We start from the raw sequence: 20,516 nt of genomic DNA, 5'->3' as shown, positions 1-20,516 counted from the left end.
AATTATTTGATATATAGAAAGAGAAAGAGAAAGAAGAGAGAGAGAGATTACCAACTTCACTCTTAGCTCTTTTGCCGAAAGACCCTTTTATTCCTTTTTATCTCGGGCCTTGCCTTGGCTTATGTTTTGGTCGAGTGAACCTGAAATGATACTTTAATCTGATGAAGGATGATATCAGCCAAAGTTTAAAAAAGAGATTCCAAACTCATCCATTTCACCAATCGAAGTATTAATATTTACACAGAGGCATCAGAAGAAAAAAAATGTTTTGACTCTTCCTTGAAGTGTGTGTGTTTGTGTATATTATTTGACCAAACTTAGCCTATTAATGGGTGTGAATAAGAAGTATAAAAGGTGGGTTTTTTTGTTGTGTTATTTTAGTGTTATCTCTTCTTTAATTTAAAGCAGGACACTTCACATTCATAAACAGAAACATGTGATGATGTGTGCTGTCCAGTCAAGGAAGTCGAGTTTTTATTCTACAGTTCAAGGTTTTTCAATTGAATATTCACTTAATGTAGCTAAAGATGATTATGTTCCCATCTACTTTTTAACATGTTGAGTGTAACATGCCAGGGTCGATATCATCATCATCATCATCAGTTCTAACATGTAGATAATTATAATGAAATGAGAAGAAAATAGCAGGGCACATAATATCTAAACTCGAGAATACTTACTAATATCATGTGAAATTATCTTGCCTAATCATAAATTAAAACCATAGTTGTACAATCTAAAAGAACAGATCTTGTTCAAGTAAGATCGTAATGGCATGTGAAATTTTAATAGTAAGGTCATAATTATCATAGAGTAAATTTCATTATATGATGCATTTAACAAGATATTGGATATTGATGGAGAAATGTTGTAATGAATAGAGTGTCTAAAGTGATGCAACCTTTCAGACAATCTGAAGTAAAAATAAATAAACAAAGGGAAAGTAAAAGCAAAGCGAGGGGCTAAAGCTTAGGTTGAAGAGGAGTGAGTTGGGGAAGGAGCATGCTCAGATTCTCCATCAGCTGATCCGATTTAATCATTTTAATGTGCCTGGCAACACAAAAGACAAATGTTCTGATTCTTCCTTTATTTTGGCATTGTTTTTTTAACTCATCTCAGATTTTAATTGTAGCTTTCATGTGAGTTCTCCTCACTCTTCATGGGGACAATGTGTGGGGCTTGCTGATTATACCTTTCCCTTTTCTTTTTCTTCTTCTTCTTTCTTTCTTTTTTCTTTTCTTCTTTTCTTCTTTTCTTTTTTCTTTTAATATGATCAGTTTTAGGGATATATTCACATTCTTCATCTTCGTATTTTATGATATCGCTTATTTTCAAAGAGCAAGGCTAATTCTATAATTTCAATCTAAAGAAGCTCATTAGTCTGTGTTTTATGAGAGGTTAGTCAAAAAGTTTCTGTTTCTATCACTATGGAAGACTATTTAGTACAACTATCCCACAACTTCTTGATAAATGGCTGGCCCATCTTCTTACACCTACTAATTCGATGTAAACAGTGTGTTCTTTTCTTCATCTTCTTTTCTGATGCATATTCATTTTAATCATTTGAAACTAACATTTGAAAAAGAGGAGGAAAAAAGTTGGCAGTCCTGGTTGGAAATGGCTAACATACCATTTAGGAGTTTCAAGGTCCTTATCTTAGTCAATGGCCCTCTAATACCCCACCATTTAAATTGTCTTTCCAAGAAAAATCAATGCTAATCAACCAAAAGGGGCACAGTAACATGTCTGGAAAAAAAACATTGTGTTAAATCAAATGCATGGCACACTTACAGAGAGTTTAAATTTTTGGATGACCAGCTGTCGGCATTTTAGTAGAGACATTGCTACCATGTTGGCAAAGTGCTATAACTAAAATATATATATAAGAAACCTGATATACAAACATACAAATGAACCTATACTTGAAATAGTATCGATATTAATACAGTTGATAACTCTATTTAATATGATTGACAAACAGGGGAAGGGAAATATCCCTAACCCCAACCAAATTCCACTGGGTACATGCATTCAAGAACCAGGGTATATACTTTTTCATTATTTTGCTCACAGGGTAGTATACCACCATATACTACGAACTATCAAAATTCCAGTCCAAACTGAGAATGCCAAAGGATAAGAAAAGGACTACACCAGCTTAAGTCCCTGTTAGCACCGAATATACTAGCATCATCTAAAACTTTCTGTGTAGATTGGAAGATGTCAATAGTTGCGTAACATATACCTCACAAAATAAATATACACATCCTACCATTAAGTAGAGGGAGAGAAAGAGAGAGAGATCACTGATGAAATAAGGGGAAAATTCCCCATTGGTGAAGAAACCCCTCTCCAGTTGTGACTTCTAGGACCAGCAAGACAAGTACAGCCAGCATTGCTGCTCTCCCATTCCAGGTTTCAGCACTTTTCGTCCAACCCCATTCCCACACAGTTACAGGTGGCGGTAGCTGTCTACGTTGTGAATCGTATGCTGCTAACAACTCTTCCACGCTACCAAGGGGAACCAAGGGCTGAAAAGGGGAAAAGGAGAGAAGTATTAATAATTAATCATAAAAGAAACAAGCTTCTCACTGCTGATAACTAAAATAAAAGGTTCCAATACAATAAGATTAAAAAAAACAAATATAAACAAGGGATAAGAAACATATTTTCTCTATACTAAATTAGCTTCATACAGAAAAGAAATATGATTAGTACATAGTCTGACAGATATGTCAAACGTAGAATAACAGCCAGTAGTGCATTTCTTTCACCCAAAGATATCCCTTTCCAAATCCATTGATACAGTTCTTTTGTGAAGGGTTTTTATGCTTTAATGAAAATGGAATAAATCTGACAATGAGTTTAGTAACCCACTCGAGTATGAACTACAAATTTCTCAAACTAAATACCAGGAGATGGAATCTGAATCATTCATTAAGGTAGATGGACAATTAACCATGATGCAGTACGTATGTAGTATAATACCAAAAGGGCAGGCTGCAGCAATCTAGTACCAATCCAGACTTTACAATGCATAATGTGAAGGAAAGAGAAAACAAAGCGATGAATTCCACATTTGAAACGACCAACTACAAAAACTTTGACTAAACTAAGAAAATAAAATAAATGATGCAGTCATTGACAGTGAGATTCATGTGGTCCATTGGCATCCTTCCGGTCCAGAATTGAGTTTCAAAGGATCCGGGTGCACCACAAAAGTGCCCACCATCGTTCACACACCTAAACAGCTAAATATGCAGGATTATATCTAGTTGCTCAAGTTAGGACCTTCCAACTAATTGCCTAGATTAGATCTCATCTGTATATACAATTTGTAGTTTATATCTTAAATTTAGTATCCATAAAATATTGGAACATAGAGACCTGGATCGATTTTGTACAATCTTTTAATCGTGTTTCACTTCAATAGCTTCTATAATGCAATAGTGTTGCTTTTCTCCTTTTTTTTTTACAAGAAACATATAATTTCATTGATGATATGAAATTACAAAAGCGCAACAAGTGCGGTGTGGGATTACATAATTTCATTAGTTGCCTTTTTTTAGTTAGTGTCGGTCTCTAGTATATTTATATTTCAATATAGTTACAACACTAACTATATATAAATAAAATTCCATTCTATTATTCTACTTTTTCAATGAAAGTTCATTTTCTTACCAAAAATTAATAATGATACCTAATTGCATTGCATCTAGGAAGCACAGATACTTCTAATTGTGCAGAGAATCGGTATCAAATAAGGATACGATACGGATATGTCCAGATACGTGGCAGATACGTGTCTGATACGTGATTTGAAGTATCTGATTTATTTATTTTTATTTTAAATTTTCAGATACGCGTATCTGCTTCCAAATACGTGAAGGGGATACGTGGGTCAATTTTTTGTTTCAAATTTAAGCTCAACCATTTAAAAAGCCCAACCTACAACCCATTTTATTTTAGTGCATGTTTAGGAGTGATTTTAAAATTATCAAAAATCACTTTTTTCATTTTTAAAATCACTCGAAAACACAATTTTAATTACTCAAAATTAATTTAATTTTCAATTTTACACTTTTAAATGCAATTTTCATATCATCAAAATTAGTTTTGAAAAATTAAACATGTTTCACGGTGATTTTGAAAATGACAAAAGTGATTTCAACCATTTTAAAATTACTTCCAAACATAAAAGTCCACTTAAATTGAGCAATCCAAAACAAAATAAATTAAAAATGTTAAAACATAAAAAATTAAAAAAAAAAAATCCGAAACGTAATTAAATCTTCATTCTTCCATTCTCTCTCACTATTTAAATCATGATTCACACCTTCTTCATCCTCAACTTCATTATTCAATCTTCATCTTCTACTTCTTTCCTACCGTCTACTCTAGTCACTCAACAATCACTCGACGTTACTGGATTTTTTTTAAAGTTTTCACTCTCTTCTTGAATCTATTATAATCTAACTTAAAATATGTATTATAGCAATTAATTAGACATTATATATATATATATATAATACGTATCTTCAACGTATCCGTATCTTAGTTTTTTAGAAATTAACGTATCGCCGTATCGTATCGTATGCGTATCATGTATCCGTATCTGTGTCTGTGCTTTTTAGCATTGCATAGAGTGGTGCATTTTCATTGGCGTACAATTATATATAATTTATAAAATAGTTACAGAACTAACTAATATGATGGTATGTGCATTTAACAATCTAAACTAAGGTCTTGGTTGTAAAAATAATATTCCCTCATTCCATAAATATCAACATGAATTTATCTATTGAGATTTTAGAAATATAGGTTAAGCTTATTTCCATGTAAATGGTGATATAGTACCTGCCGAGCTTCAAGATTTGAGACAGCCATGGCCCCCACATACGGAAGACTCTCAATTACGGCATCAGCCAAATCTGTTATGAAAGTAGGCTCACATCCTAACGCAGGAACACGTCCCCATTTTTCTATCCCAGATTTTAAAGCCAGTTCTTTATATTCCACGTCAATTTCTTCCAAAGTTTCGATGTGCTCACTTACAAAGCTGCCAATGAAGCATTGCATAAAATTTTAATGAATTGAATATGAAATTTATTTTTAAACTAAATAATCTGAATGCAGCCAATATGCAAAAAGTATCATCAAATCATATGTAGGAACTTACTGGTTCTTGATAGATATTGAGTTTTACTCAATCACGTTATGAATAATTATTGAAACACATTGCCAATGATACATGTCAAATAATTACAGTCAAATCATTTTTTTTTATAAGAAACAATTTCGTTGATGTGTGAACTGTGTCAAATTATTAAAACATCATTGCAATTAGATTGTTTATGTAATTCTTGACAGGAAAAAAAAAAAGTTTTGTACAAGATGAGTGGTACAAGATATTCATACCAAATAGAAAGCAAACTAATCCTAATCCTAATTAATAAAAGAAACTAATCCTAATCCTAATAGACCAAGGAAACCAATCCTAATCAAATATAGTCTACTGAATAACATCCAATGATTTTAAGTACTAAATTTGTAAAGAATCAAAGCAAATGTTACTTGAGAATCAAATTTCATTGTTTATTATAATTTCCGTTATAACAAATCATTGGTCACAAAAGTGTTGAATGTTGAAAGACACATACCTAATGGGTACAGCCAACAAGCTTTTAACTCCTTTTTGGCCAAGCTCTATTATTGTCTCATCTGTGTAAGGTTTTAACCACTCCACCGGCCCAACTCTACTCTGTAGAACAAGTCAGAAAACCCACTTAAGATTGTAGTTTGTACACGATAAAAAAAAATAATAATAACCCTACTAGTTGTAGGTTGATGAACTACAAAGCGCAAAATATTTTCCTATCCGCCAGAACTAAAAGCTTCAGCCTTCAGAATGTGATTTTTCCTCTGAGAGGATAAAAACTTTTTACCGAAACTATCAGGAGTAGAAAATTCAAAATGCCATGGCGTCAAATATTCCAAATGTTACAAAATAGTGTTCCATTTCAAGATCATTTTTTTTAAAAAAAGCTACAGTTACAAACTTACAAAAGACATTAAAGAGAATACCAAGTAGAAGGTAAAAATCTAACTAGAACCCACGCTTCACTCCAATCTCAACATATTGAAAACTCTTGATCCCATTCCAAAATTTGACTTGCATTCATCTAGAGAATCTTACGCTTCCCTTTAAGAGTAAAACCACACAGAATCTTGCCCTTCCCTTTAAAACTGTAATATTAATTCTCCAACAAACCTTGACCCATTAGGATAATAATGACGCCTATTATTAGCAGTTTGGATTTTCTCAGCCTGTATCATGGCTCATTGATCAGTCCTCGCCTGCCTTATTTTAGGTAAAAGCAACCTAGCGGAGGGTTAGTATTGTGAGAGGTTCATGCTAAAGGATGAAAATAACTTCAAGGTCAAATATAATTGGCTAAATCTCTCAATATACATACATACATAGGTACATATATATATTATAATTGGCTACGTCGATCGTAAAAGGTCCAATTTCTATTATGAGTATAGCATCTTGAGAACATTGGATCAAGCAAAAAAGTGTTTGCATACTAGTCAAATTCTACTCTTTCACCTTCTTCCTCACTCTCTCTCCCTCCTCTCGTCCCTTTCATTCCTCACTCCTCAGATCTTTCCCTCCTACCATCAGCCATTCTTAATTTTTTTTTTTTTTTTTTTTACAAGAAACATCCGAAAGACTTCACTCCTCCATAAAAAGAAAAGAAAAGAAAAGAAAAAACTTGAAGAGAACCTAAAGGGCCGGGGAACCAGGAGCCCCCTCCCCAAAATAGGGATTACAAGAGGACATTTCAATCTAGGTTGATAGACTGGCGTAATTACAAAAAACAAAATGTGTTGGCTACTCAAATTAGGAACAGTAAACTGTACAAGATCACAAAAATGCTCAAAACAATTAAACTTATCTGAAAATACTCCATTCTTTGTCCCCCTTTCATTTTCCTCAGCTTATCTTCTTTTTTCTTTTCTTTTCTTTTTTAATTTTTATTTTATTTTATTATTATTATTATTTTTTTTACATTTTATGTTCCTCAGCCTATCTCTCCATGTCTCTCCATTTTCCCTCTATATATCTCTCCTTTCTTTTGCACTTCTACATCCTGAGCCAACAAGTTGTGAATACTAGATCTTTTCTGGTGCCAGTATGTTCCATGGAAGGAGAGACAAGACTAGCTAATAAAATAATTGCCGCACCAAGTTGCACACATAATCCTAAAAGATACTATATCTTTTCTATTTTTCCCTTCTCCATCACGAGCCAATAAGTTCTGAAGCATGTATGGTCCATTAAACATGAGATATTAGTTAGCTATGAAAATATTTGCCTCACTAAGTTCAACACATAGTCCAAGAGGGGTAAAGAACAATAAGGCAAAAAATACAAACAATTGAATGTATATATTGAACGTTTTGAAAAGAAAGAAAAAATATGTAATTTAAAAATTGCATTTTAAAATTTTTACAGAAGAGATGGCCATATGCCAAAGATATCCAAAATATTTCAAAGGACCTTCCAGAAGCAATTTACATGATCGACGATAAAGCATTCTGTGATACCAGTCAAAGTACAGCTCACTCGCTCCCCCCAGGTTGATATGAAATGATTGAAAGGCACATACCTGATAAGCAAGGGTGTAGCTATTTGTTATCCTTCTCTTTTCTAATTCTTCCATGATCAAATCCACACATTCCTCCATCTCTGCTTTGTACGGGTCACCAGCTTCTTCCACATATGCAAGGGGGACACCATGTGCACTAAAAAATATCATTACCTGTTATGTACATATTTAAGTTACACTTTAATGCCAAGGCATGAATGGTAACACTTATGAACCAGAAAGTTCAATTGGCATTTGGCTATAATCAACAACATTTTGTGAACAATATATGTTCGAGCATGGAAACATATACCTGCTCTGGAAAGTCAAAACTTTTTAATTCCTTCTCAATCAAATCTGCCATGGCCTTTATATATCCTTCACGCTGGTACCAGGAAGGTATTACCGTATGTTGCATGTTAACAAGATATTCATCCTCCCTAACAAAAAGAAGATTTTATAGTTATTTAAACCAACCCAGGATGTCAGAATATTATATGAACATGCCAGATCTTGTCTTTACCGGAAGATACCCTCCAAGAGCCGTAGGCTTGAACCACTAGTGGATATTGAAAATTGGGGATAAAGAGGAAGAACGACAAGCTTTGATATCCTGTCTTTTTTTATCTACAAGGAAAAAGAAAAGATTTGGAGGATGCATCAATAAACAAATACAATTATTTTGTAAATGTACCAAATTTCGGAGTTTGTAAGCTCCATAAGATGCAGCTGTTCCTCTTATAACAGAATGGAGACTTACAATACAAGGCTAAGAAAGTTGGAATTAAATATGAAGGGGGGGACCAAAAAAAACAAAAATTTCTGACAGCCTACAAAAGAGAACAATGAGAGAGTATGACCGCGACAATTTATGTTGCCTTAATGTGTTTTTTATGTCAAAAAAAGCTAATAATAATATATATATATATACATGTTTTTCATGCAATACCATTTTTTCTTGAAACAAGAGACAAACTTTTAATTGATATAGAGTAAACCCTGAATATATATTCAGGGTTTACTCTATATCAATTATTCAGGGTTTACTCTATATCAATTAAAAGTTTGTCTCTTAGCTAGAAACTTATAGGTTTAGTAAACTATAAGGCCTGTTGGATTTTAGCCCCCCCGCCCCCCGCAAAAAAACTGACTAACTAACTAACTAAATCTTCCCATTTTCTTTCCTTATTTACAAAAATTCTTTAATTCCTTTCCGACCATAATTTTTTACATATATTTTTCCAAACAATTTTCAGCTGCCTCTCCCTCCCAAAAGACTCCATCCTTCCATTTTCTGTAAATTGCTCGTAACCAAACTGGAAAAAACCTATCCAGCATTTAGGAGGTAAAGAGTTATATGGCAGTATTTGTACTAAGATCTCAATGGGACGAAGTGAGGTTTTGCCATTTTGGTTTTTTCCCTTAGTTACTTTACTACACACAAGCATTGAAAAACAAATTCTCCTTGTATAGCTTCTGCCTCTACAAAGAGCTTCCCTCATAATTACAAGGCCCAAAATACCACGCCTAAAAAATTGGTATTGGAGCTAAGGACTTGGGTCTCTAAATTATCATTCAAAATAATGGGTGGGTGTGATGGAGAAAAACCTATTTCCAGTACTAGGAATTCAAGCTGAGTTAACTTAGCCAAAGTATCTGGCGGAACCCGATATTCGAATTTCATGCTTGAATGAGCAACAAAAGCCTGCCTACAGTTTGAACTATTTCTCAAGCTACATGCAGTAACATATTTTGCCACAACTGAAACAGTGGAAACAAGAAGACGTTCAAAAAACACCACCTGATTTCATACATATATAAAAAAAAAAATGTCTACCTGTTCAATTGCTTCTTCAGTGAACGGATGCCAGTAACGCATACCAACATACACTTCAGTTGGAACATCTTTTTTCCATAAGGCCTTCTTCAACTCTTCAGCCTGAACAATGCAGATATACAGATTACAACAAAAATAATTGAACAAGAAGATGCCAAAACCGTGTGAACTTTATTAAATTGCATGTTCTCTATCTCAAAAAAAATAATAAAAATAAAATAAAATAAACCAAAATTGCATGTTCCCACATCACTGAGAGGTTCAATAACCATTAAGCTGAACAAACATTTTTTTACCAACTCTTACTCCTCTAAAACGTTGATAATCAACCAGGTTTCTTAGATTGTATAAACAAAATTCATAAATTTCAAGAAGCACCGTATCTAACTTGAATTCCTATGTGCTCTCACACGGAGAATTCAGAAGGGGAAAAAATGTTACTTTGTCACAGATCTTTTAAGTTTTGGCAAACATGAAGTTGTAAATTATAAAAGGAAACAAAAAAATAAGTGTGCTCTTTCTTTATGATAAGTTTCTGATTAAAAACACTTATGCCGCTCTCTGATGTGGGAAGGAATTATTCTGAAAAGGATGAAATTTTTCTGTGGACAGCAGCTTATGACAGCATCAATGCCATGGATAAAGTTCAAAAGAGGAATTCTTCTCCTCAGATTTCCCCTCATATTTGTGCGGTGTAAAAGAAATAATGTATCACTTTCCCACCAGCCTCTTCACTGTAATTTTGTTGACAGAGTGCGGAACCATTTTAGCAATATCTTTGGACTGCAATGAAGTAAACCTCAGGCTCTACACATATGGTTGTCCGAATGTCTCAATGGTTGGTGTTTGAAAGACAGGGCAAAGATGCTGTGGGTCAATGTCTTTGATGTAAGGAAAATTAAGGAAATAATGTTCAATATTGACTAATGCCATGGTTAATCCTTTTTAGTTTCTTATTTGGATCTTAATTCTTTTTAGTTTTCTTTTAGGATTTTATTCTCTATATATAAGAGTGGAGTCCCCTCTTATGTAGTCTTTCCACTTTGAATTATCTCCTTCCAACTACTAAGGCTACATCACAAATCATACATTAAACACACCTACTGATCCTTTGGTTTCTTGCTTGGTTCTTTGTATTCACCTTTATTATCAAAGTACTCATCTCTTGTACTAATTTTATTGATTAATAAAGGCTGTTTCCTTTTTTTTAAAAAAAAAAAAAAAAATCATGCATTGAACAAGTCATTCTTAGAGGAATACTAAGAATGCAAACAGTATTCTTAGTATTTCTCTAATCTTTTCTCATAATCTCAATTGTCAAAGAACCATTGTTGTGTACATGCTCAGACACACATGAAATATTAAAATAAACAACAGCGACAACAACAACAACAAGAATTTCTTGCCTGTGCATCAGTTATCTTTCGCAAAGGAGAACCACCACCAATTGAGGCATAGCCTTCTCTACTCTTGGGTGATCTTAGAACAGAAATCAAGTGTGCCAACGGTCTTTGGAGGAAACGGAACAATCGTGGCAACCGTATTATATCCTATTAAAGAGAGTAAATTATAGTTAAAATTGTGTATATCCAATTTTCAGAGAAGACCTAGAAGTTATAACAATACAAGACAAAGTAATAATCCATGCAAATTAAGTACACATTTATTCCATTGTATAGCACTTTGCGGAACCGTCAAAATAAAACCTAGTATATGTCGCATTCAAATTCCATGAACTGCTAAACGCATTCAAGAATTTCATTCGTCGAGCAGTTCTTTTTACTTGTCAAAATCCAATGGGCATTGAAGATATTTATTAATTAAAAAAGAAAGATGAAATTTGAAGATTGATAATGATGATATCAAATCTGTTCATTCATGAATACCCATAAATATGCCAAGTCACAATTACAAAATCCGGCCAATCATCGATTACCTGTATTTCAAAATTATTGAATTTCCATTGACATGAAAACCGTATGTCAAACACTCCACTATTGAGATCAAATTATCATCTGAGACTCAAAAAGGACACTTAGGATGCGAAGTTGGAAAAAGTGAAGAAGAACATGTGAGGTAGATCTTCATTGTCAGAAACTTTTAACATAATTGATGAAAGGCAAGTAGATAAAACAAACTTCTTAAAGTTTCACCTCATCTACTAAAGAAGATTAAATAATTCAAACTTCATATTAATAAATACAAAAAGGCGAAATAAATTTGTTAGGGCATGATACCGGGTCAGCAAAGAGGTTAAACAAGAAAGGTTGCACATCATCGAGAGTCTCTGGACCTCCAAGGTTCAGCAACAACACCCCAACCTTTTCGTCTCCGATTAAAGGTGCAGCCGAAGTATTTTGAGTGTTTGAAGCAACCAATGCTCTCAGAGGCAGAAAATACTTGTTGATTGATTGCTTAGAGAATATGGATTGTGAATCAGGCCATTCTGAAGAGTATTTGGAAACTACGTGACTTTTTGTAGGACAAGCATCCATATGAAGCCTGAAGGTGCGATGCATTCTTTTAGAGGAACCCATGACTCTGGAAGTTGGCCTGCGCAGGGGAAAAAATACAAATTCTCACTGCTATACTGAATCAATTCATGTGAAACCATGTAGTGAATAGTTCTTCAATCCTAACAATACACTGATATACAAAGATGATATAAAGCTCTTATAAATGAAAATCTCGCATAACAAATTATAGACTATTTTTCGTTTTATGAGAAATCGAGCTTTTGTTGAGAAAAAATAAATGAATTACAGGCGAATACAAGAAAACAAACCATCAAAAAGGAGCAATGAAAGCTAGACTCCAATCCAACACAATAAGACCTAGCTGACAATTACAAAAGATCATAGCAATCCCTAAAGAGGCATTAAAATCTAGCAACATCGCAAAACTCTTCCCAAAGAAAAAGGCCCCAACTCGGTGCCTCTGAAATTGTACTTGAGGTTTCTTGGCGTACTTTAGCATTCATAGTAGCTATTATTTTTGTCCCCATCCAACAATGGCAATGGCATCACATCTCACACATAGACAATTTCAGTCAACAGCACCAGTAGGGTCAAAGGAAGGAAGATCATAACAACCATCGCAGACCTTAGAGAAGTGCGTGAAATTTCTTCTTTGCACAAACTATTTTAAACTTGATCCCCTTAAGCATAGAGAGAGCGAGAAAGTTCCAGGAAGAAAATTGTGAGAAACAATCTTGAGGCAGAATATGTGGTTTTACCGAGATATCCTGTTGAAGGTTAAGGAAAGACACCACAGGGAAATTTAAGAAGTATAATCAGGAAGAAGACAGTGAATGTGGATGCAACTAAGTTCTAGAACCAGGTGATCTGAACACATAGGTAGCCCGTCCAGCATAGCTTATTCCTGACTACTAACTTGCTAATAATACCAATCAATTGGGAGGCAGATCTTCACTAGTTTTCTTTTGAGGGAGGGAGTTTTTCACCCCTCCGCCTCCAGGTAGTACTCCTTTTGTGATTAATCAATACATTTTCTTTGTTTCTTATCCCAAAAAAAAGAACAAAAAGAAAAAGCTGATAATATCAATTAGTTGTTTGCTCCCCATGGCATAAGAATGCAATATTTAAAACCAGCATATGTTAACCCATGGAAAATGGTTCATGAGTATGTCCCATCATGAATAATTCAAACAGAAAGAGACAATACAGAGTACTTAACTTCATCCAATGATTTTCGACGAACTGAGAAACTAATGTTAAAACAAGACTAACAAGGGGTAATAGAAGACATATTACCCCAGAAGAGGTAGAAACTCTCGGCAAGGATATACATAAGATATATTTCCACCTGGGAGTTTTTCATTCTATTTGCCTTAAGAATTAACTAACTATGGGTACATCAGTTTCCCTAGATCATAACTGAAGTGCAAGGGATGATAAGTTGGGGAAAGGCAACCAAACGCATTTTGGGACATTGCCTGACAATCTCCTTCCCAAGAACCACTCTACACTACCTCTTGGTCGAGCTACTTCACGGCTCTGATGCCACCTGTAACCTGATCATGTAAGCCCATTCTTGCCCATTACAAAGAAGAGGGCAATCTCAGACCTGTGTGAATCAGAAACCCTACTGTTGGGATGTAGCCGGAATTTGACCAGCTCACTTTGGCTTTCAAGCAACACGAGTGGACTGAAATCAAAAACCTTCACTGTCAATAAAACACCATGAATGCTAATTCCAATAACCCCAGATTACATTTGCCAAAAAAATGCATCTGCTAAGTAAATAAGTCCTCAACTCCCTAAGAATCTGAATAACAATGAGGGACAAATAGGATTTCCTACTACGAATAAGCGCTTTTAAAGTACAAAAGAAGACAATCCGTGCAAACAACTTCAGTATTTCACAAAACATTATTTAATGAAATCCCATAAAATAAAAACAGCTACAGCACAAACAGATAGCTTACAATGGGAGCTTGCAGTTCTGAGAAGCGGAGGTGAGACATGGACTACGAAATGCAGAAGACGAAGCCGGAGAAGGTGAAGCCTGAATTGCAGAGTCCATAGCTTAACAACTACCCCAGAAACACTAATCCCCAAAGCTCTTCAAACCCAGAACACAATCAACCAGAAAAAACCCAATAGTTAGGTAGCAGAAAAATAACAATCGAAATAATGGGCAGAACAGAGATAACAGGAAAGAAAATGATTACTTGGGTAATTAACAAATCGATAGAAATGTTGAGAAATTGAAGTGTCAGTCAAATCAAGATGGTGTAGAAGCTTCTTCCCATCAATAGCTTCCTGTTCTGTATAGAATCGTTAATATATGCAGCGTACGATAGGACGAATGGCCGTATGAAGAAGAGAGAGAAGAACTGAGAATGGACCAGCCAACGCCACTTCTAATTCAGCGCTTTATCCAATTGGGTTCCGAAAAAAATTACCACCCATCATTTTTCCCCCATCTTTTTGATAAAATGTTGTGATTGTAAACAAATTTTCTGGGCTAATTTTCCCTGGAAACAAACAGATCGCATATGTTATTTTCAAGGATGTGTCCCACTCATTAAAACCATTCTGCAACAGCGACAATTCTGGATAGAATCGGAGTCCATTGGCTGGGATTTCTTTCCGTTCTCAATTTTTATATTACAATTATTGTTCTATGTTTATTATGCGTGTTTTCAGTTGACTGGTAAAACACCAGTGATTTTTAGTTTTGACGGATAAACCTTCAATATCAATGTGGTAATCAATCCTTTAATTCAAGATTAGAATGATGTAACATCTGAGTTTCGTCTACACTATTCCACAAAATATCTCCTTCTTTCCCCTTTGTTGAGAGTTGAAACATTGTCTTTCTTATGCATAATGCTTAAAACAGAAAATATCCTGATGGAAAATATTTTTTTTTTTTTAATTTCAATGAAAGGAAAAGATTTTCGTGATTAAAACAATTAAAATTGCATGAAGGAGAGATCTGTACATGGGTACGATGTTTGTCGCATAAGCTGATACTTAAGCAAGATGTACAATGTTTGTCACATAGGTTGATACTTAAGTAAGTAGATATAACGTGTAGCAACTAGAGAGTTTGAGTAATATAATAGAATACTCCCTTTAGAATTTTCGAGTTGTTTAAGTTTATCACTTATTGGGCTAGGGCGTCTGAGGGGCATGTCTTGTTTGACATTTTACTAAGGCTGGTCTTAACTAAGGTCGAAACCGAGCACAACAACTTGGGCTAAGCCAAAACCAACCTCTTCTTCTAGGCACATTTGGTCATAAGTTGTTACCTTTGATTCGAATCATGCTATCTTCTCAACCTTGTTGCTCACGTTCTTGCTAGATGTCGTTTATGCCTTTTGGTCCAAAATCACCCATAACAAAAACTTATATTGTTATTATTATTATTTAGTTCAACATTAATACTAGGTGGAGTCCAAATCCTTACTTTTCACTACTACAGAAATTAGATTACTTGACATTGTTCTAATATCAAGTAAAGGGTATACCTGACGCTTATAAAAACGTCGATTATTCTACTACCAAGATAGTGTGATAACTTGACTCCGAAAAAACGTCAAGACAAATGTTTCTCGATACAATTTTCGTGTCAAGAAAGATAATACACTTGACATTGATGGTATGTCAAGTTTATTGATTCTTAACATTAATTACATATCATATATGATAAGTCTTGATGTTTTTTATTTGTCAAGTATATGTATTTTTTTTTTCCAAATTAAATACCCTAATTGATATTCTCATTTTTTGTCTTGTATTCCAACAATACAATTACATCAACTAAATAAACATTATACATTTAAGATCTATCAACTCATTATATTCACTAAAATTTTCATATGTTCAACTATGACCTTTCATATGAACACTCCTCACAAATTACAACAATATTTCTCTTTCACATGTACATACACAAAATAAAATCTCAACTATTGCTTTTATATACAAACTCAACTTTCACCAAACACAAAAGTGACAAATTGTTTAATAAATAACCTCTCAATAAAATACATTATTTAATCTATACATTGAGTTTTGAAGTCTAAAGATTGAGAATTAAAGATCAGACAAGCCATGTTTAAGCAAGTCAACCTACAAAATAGAATAAATGGTAATAACATCAAATTTCAAAGTATAGAAATAAGTGCTAAGATACAACAATGACAAAAAGCCATGCACGAGGAAAAATGTACATGATTGGCTTACTTTATGCAATGGAAAAATATCATATTTGAAACTTAAAAAATATCTACAACTTAAAGTTAGGGACTTACTAAGATTTCATTCATTCTCTTTTAACCATATCCAACCTTAGGAGGAACAATTACCTTTGACTGCAAAACAAAGAAAGGTGGGAGAGATTTGAGAAAATATAATAAAGTGGAAGAAGATTATCAACAAATCAAATATATGCTAAAATTTAAAATAGAAGAATGCAGATACCTTTCCCCCAACTTTCACAATAAAAAATAGAGAATATTGGAAGCCCAATCTTATACTACAACAAATATGACTTATTATAGCTCTTGGACATAGCCTTTTTAAAAATAGGCTATAGAAACTCTTAAAAAAAGAAAAAAAATGTTAAAAATCAAATTTTAGGGGTGCACTCAAAATTTCGTAGTTATCTGCCCAAACACGCAAAATTTTGGAGGTCACGCGTTTCACCACTTCTTCAAACACACAAAACTCATATTTCCTTTTTCTCTATTTCTCTTCTTTCCTTTCTTCGTCTCTCCACACAAAATCCCAATCTTCTTTCTCTCAAATCTAACATTTATTTTCTCAAATTTTCAGCACTTGAAACTCATATCATTTTCATTCCTCTCTTCATCATTCTCAACTTCGCACAATGCTCTAAAATGTGCGCCCGCATTCCACCGTCGACGACTGATTTTCCATCATCTCCGTCGGTTGTAACAACTTTGGTGAATGTGATTTTCCTCTCTTTACTCATCCTTAGATCCATTTTCATTTCCTTTTTTTTATTTGATTTTGGATTTTCCTTTTTACGTTTTCCATTGCCAATTGATTACCATTTGTGTTTGGTTGTTGTTCGATTATAGTTTCTACACTTGAAGGAAATTGAGCTAGCTAAATGGAATGTAATTATGTATTGGGTTTTGTTTCCTCTGATGGTTGATGATTCTGTAACTCTAGTCTAAAAATTTTATGTTATAACTCGATTCTCGATCTATCCAAAACTCAATCCTCGATCCCCACTGTCAATAACTCGTCCACACTGTGAAGAACTCGATCCTCGATCCGGTCCAAAACTCGATACTTGATCCCCATTGTGAAGAACTCAATATGTTCTAGAACTCGATCCTCGATCGAACTCAATCCAAGTCTTGATCCGGTCCTCGATCTGGTCCAGAATTCTCCCATTGTGAAGAACTCGATCTGCTGCAAAACAAAACCCACTCGATGCTCGCCCAATTCAAACAGGAGAGACTTTTAAAGCGAGTAATACATACAAATGCTCAAATTTCAGTTTAAAACATCTTTTAGAACATTTTGAATTATGGCTTTCTTATTCTTTTGATAACAATTTCTTTTTTTCTCTCTTGTTCTACACTATTTCTCTTCTCACCTTCAATTGTTTCTTGTTCTATTATTACCATGAATATTATTTGTAGGTTCGTGGCTATAGACAAGATTGGAATCCTTTTGTCAATGAAACGCAAGTGGAAAAGTATTATTTTAGCATGTTTATCATGCCTATTTTTTGCTTTTTTTTTTTCTTAATGGGTAAACAAGTTACATTTTAGTCTATTATTGATTTTAGAATTGTAAAACATCTCCATATTTTACATATTGTTTGAATTTTTTTTAACATATTTATTCATTGTGACTTTGTTTCTATTTTATTACTATTTTCATATGTTTAGATTTCATGACCATTGCTTGTATTTGACAATTATGTACTTTTTATATAGTTTTGACATTCAATTGTGATTTTGGGAACCAATTTGATGTTAATTCACTTTTTATGTAGGTAGATGAAGATCCAGGATGGAAGCTCAATTCCATGATGCTACAATCCTCAAAACTTGATGAATTTTGTATTTTGTGAGCCTTGTACGGTTGAAAATTACATTTGATGTATTTTTTATATTATTGGATAATTTTTTTAGTTTCTAATGTAAATTGATTACTAAATTTCAATAATGAAAGGAAATCATTGTATTTAATACATAGATTGTGAATTATTCCATATGTTAAAACAAGTGTGTAATGTAAATGGACATAATTTCAATGTTGTTTGTTATAACATAAGATTAAAACTATATATATGATATAATAGCCTTAAAAAAACGTTATTATATGTCAAATAAAACATTAAGAAAATGCTATTATATAATAAAGATAGCATTGAGAGCAAGCTATTCTATGTTAAATATAGCTTTAATGACTAATGCTATTGAATATTTTCATAGCCATGTATACATACTATATCTTCATACTCTATTATACCATCCATTATAGTTGTACAAAAAGGCTATAAAAAGTCTCTGACTTTTAATAACGTGGGTTGTCATGACCTTCAAAAAAGACTATTAAAGTCTTTTATAGCATTTTTTTGTTAGCTATTGTATCAATTATTCTTCAAAAATTCATTCACCAAAATAACCAAAAAAATAACCAATTAACTCTAAAAAGATTACCCAAAGTGTGGCTTGATTCAAATGCCACTTCAAAACTACAACAAAGTAATCCAACCTACGAAAAGTTCAATAATAATGGTTACAACAGATTCTAATAACTATGTAACAATTCCAAAAGAGTTTCAAGACCTTAATACCTATCAAAACGTCCAAACATAGTTAACATTGCTGGATAGTTGCTCCAATCCCTTGAAATCTTTGAATTAAACATCAAAAATTGAAAATAACTCAATTATTAGACAAATACTTCAATGGGTAACAAAGAACTATTAACACTAACCTCCAAACTTACCAAAACCTTGCCAAGATCGCTCTCAAACCTATTGGATAGCAACTCAACTCCTTCCAACACTTCAAAATAAATCTCATCATCAAATATTCAAAAAGTAAATCATTACAGAAGATGCTACATTATAGCCCAAATCACAAATTCATACCAATACATCCAAAACACTTATCCGAAGTGTTTGCTCAAATCGACCCTTCACTCGAGCCTTGACCAACTTGCCTGAAAAGAAAAACAAAAGAGGAACAAGAACACTTGTAAAACTATGCCACAGGAAGAGGATAGAGAAGTGATGAGAAGATATCTTTTCTTTAAGATGGATTTTCATGAATATGATAAATCCTCCTAAAGTGTTTTAGAAAGCATTAGAGCAATGAAATTACGACAATAGAACAAGGGCAACGTGGCGACAGTAGAACTGACCACAAGAAGAGGACTATGGAGGACTAGGCTATGGAGAACTGAACATAGGGGCAGCCCGATTTACAGCATCAACAATCAATATAATCATCCTTGAAAAATACTTATAATTTTAAATATTTACCAAAAACATCGAAAATTGATCCTTAATGTTGCTGGACAACGACTCCAAAGGCTCCAAACCTTCAATCAAAAACTAAAATCACAGTGGATACAACCAAATGAGGGCAAGAGTTGATGGGTAACAAAGATTTTCAAGGAACCCACAAAACTTACACAAAAAAGAAAAAAAAAAATCTTTACCCAAATCTAAGGTATCAGCAAATAAGCGACAACTACTAGACGAGTTAAACACCAGTTTGATGATGGCTCAGTCATCTACAAGTGCGAAATGGCGGGACTGACAGAGTTGGAAAAAAAGAGAAAAAAATTGGCGATCAGCCGTCTGGGCGACGACTGAGCGCAACTGGTGAGAACGACGGTGGATTTGCAGGGCTGATAAACTCTGGTGGCTGATGCGTAGGGCAAGCGACACAAAACGAGCGATTGAGTCTCGATGGTTTGTCGAATGGTGCTGGCGTCTGACGGCTTGAACGACTGTGGGTGGCACGGACTAGAGCGGCGGTGAACCTCGTCGTGCGTGCGGCTGCGATCCAGCGTGAACAGAGGTTGGCTGTACGGCTGTTAGCAGTGGGGAAAGGGAGAGTCAACTGGGCTAGTGGGGTGCTGCGAAGAGAGGGTTTTAGAAGGGGAATTTGCGAAAGAGAGAACGAGGAATGAGGGAAAGTTTTTTTTACTATGGCACATTTAAACCTTTTACTTATTTAAAATAATAAGTTAATTATTTTTTTATATTTTATTTGATAATTTTGGTATGAGAAAAACCAAATTTGAGAGGAAAATGAAAATGGGGAGGGAAGAAAACAAAAAATAAAGATTAAAAAATATTATTTTTTATATTTTGCTTGACACGAAAAATATGTCAAGAAAGAGCTTCTTATACTTGACACGAAAACGTGTTAAGCAAGACCTTATATTACTTGACACGAAAAACGTTTCAAGTAATGGTTCGCGTGAAAAATATCTGAAACATTCTGTCAATCTCCGTTTTTTATCCTTTTACTTGACATTCTCTTTTCT

The 20,516-nt window shown here is 33.9% G+C and overlaps 1 protein-coding gene and 1 long non-coding RNA gene across 8 annotated transcripts; both read right to left on the bottom strand.

Annotated features, from left to right (window-relative positions):
- Positions 1–1,935: 1,935 nt before the first annotated feature.
- Positions 1,936–14,683, bottom strand: LOC120088220 (ferrochelatase 2). 2 transcript variants are annotated; one of them, XM_039045362.2, is made up of 11 exons: positions 14,186–14,683; positions 13,940–14,076; positions 11,730–12,045; positions 10,899–11,042; positions 9,493–9,594; positions 8,179–8,282; positions 7,969–8,095; positions 7,677–7,829; positions 5,661–5,761; positions 4,858–5,059; positions 1,936–2,531 (listed from the first exon to the last, which is right to left on the bottom strand). In XM_039045362.2, exons 2-11 carry the CDS (start codon positions 14,035–14,037, stop codon positions 2,304–2,306), a joined length of 1,575 nt encoding a protein of 524 aa, XP_038901290.1. In that variant the 5' UTR covers positions 14,038–14,076; positions 14,186–14,683; the 3' UTR covers positions 1,936–2,303. The 2 variants fall into 2 exon arrangements, with proteins under 2 accessions (XP_038901290.1, XP_038901291.1); XM_039045363.2 differs by lacking the exons at positions 13,940–14,076; positions 14,186–14,683 and adding an exon at positions 13,484–13,659.
- Positions 14,684–15,922: 1,239 nt separating this feature from the next.
- LOC120088221 (uncharacterized) lies at positions 15,923–20,176 on the bottom strand. 6 transcript variants are annotated; one of them, XR_016524093.1, is made up of 8 exons: positions 19,680–20,157; positions 19,501–19,559; positions 19,108–19,178; positions 18,951–19,021; positions 18,808–18,866; positions 18,671–18,725; positions 16,277–16,336; positions 15,923–16,094 (listed from the first exon to the last, which is right to left on the bottom strand). It is a non-coding gene; the product is annotated as an uncharacterized LOC120088221 (long non-coding RNA). The 6 variants fall into 6 exon arrangements; XR_016524089.1 differs by having other exon boundaries at positions 18,963–19,021; XR_016524090.1 differs by lacking the exons at positions 15,923–16,094; positions 16,277–16,336 and adding an exon at positions 17,270–17,408 and having other exon boundaries at positions 18,963–19,021.
- Positions 20,177–20,516: the final 340 nt, after the last annotated feature.

This window comes from Benincasa hispida, chromosome 10 (genome assembly GCF_027475165.1).
Source record: "Benincasa hispida cultivar pf3 chromosome 10, pf3_genome.v1.1, whole genome shotgun sequence".
Lineage (NCBI taxonomy): Eukaryota > Viridiplantae > Streptophyta > Magnoliopsida > Cucurbitales > Cucurbitaceae > Benincasa > Benincasa hispida.
The sequence above is the reverse complement of the archived record's forward strand: the minus strand, read 5'-3'. Positions and strand labels throughout refer to the sequence as shown.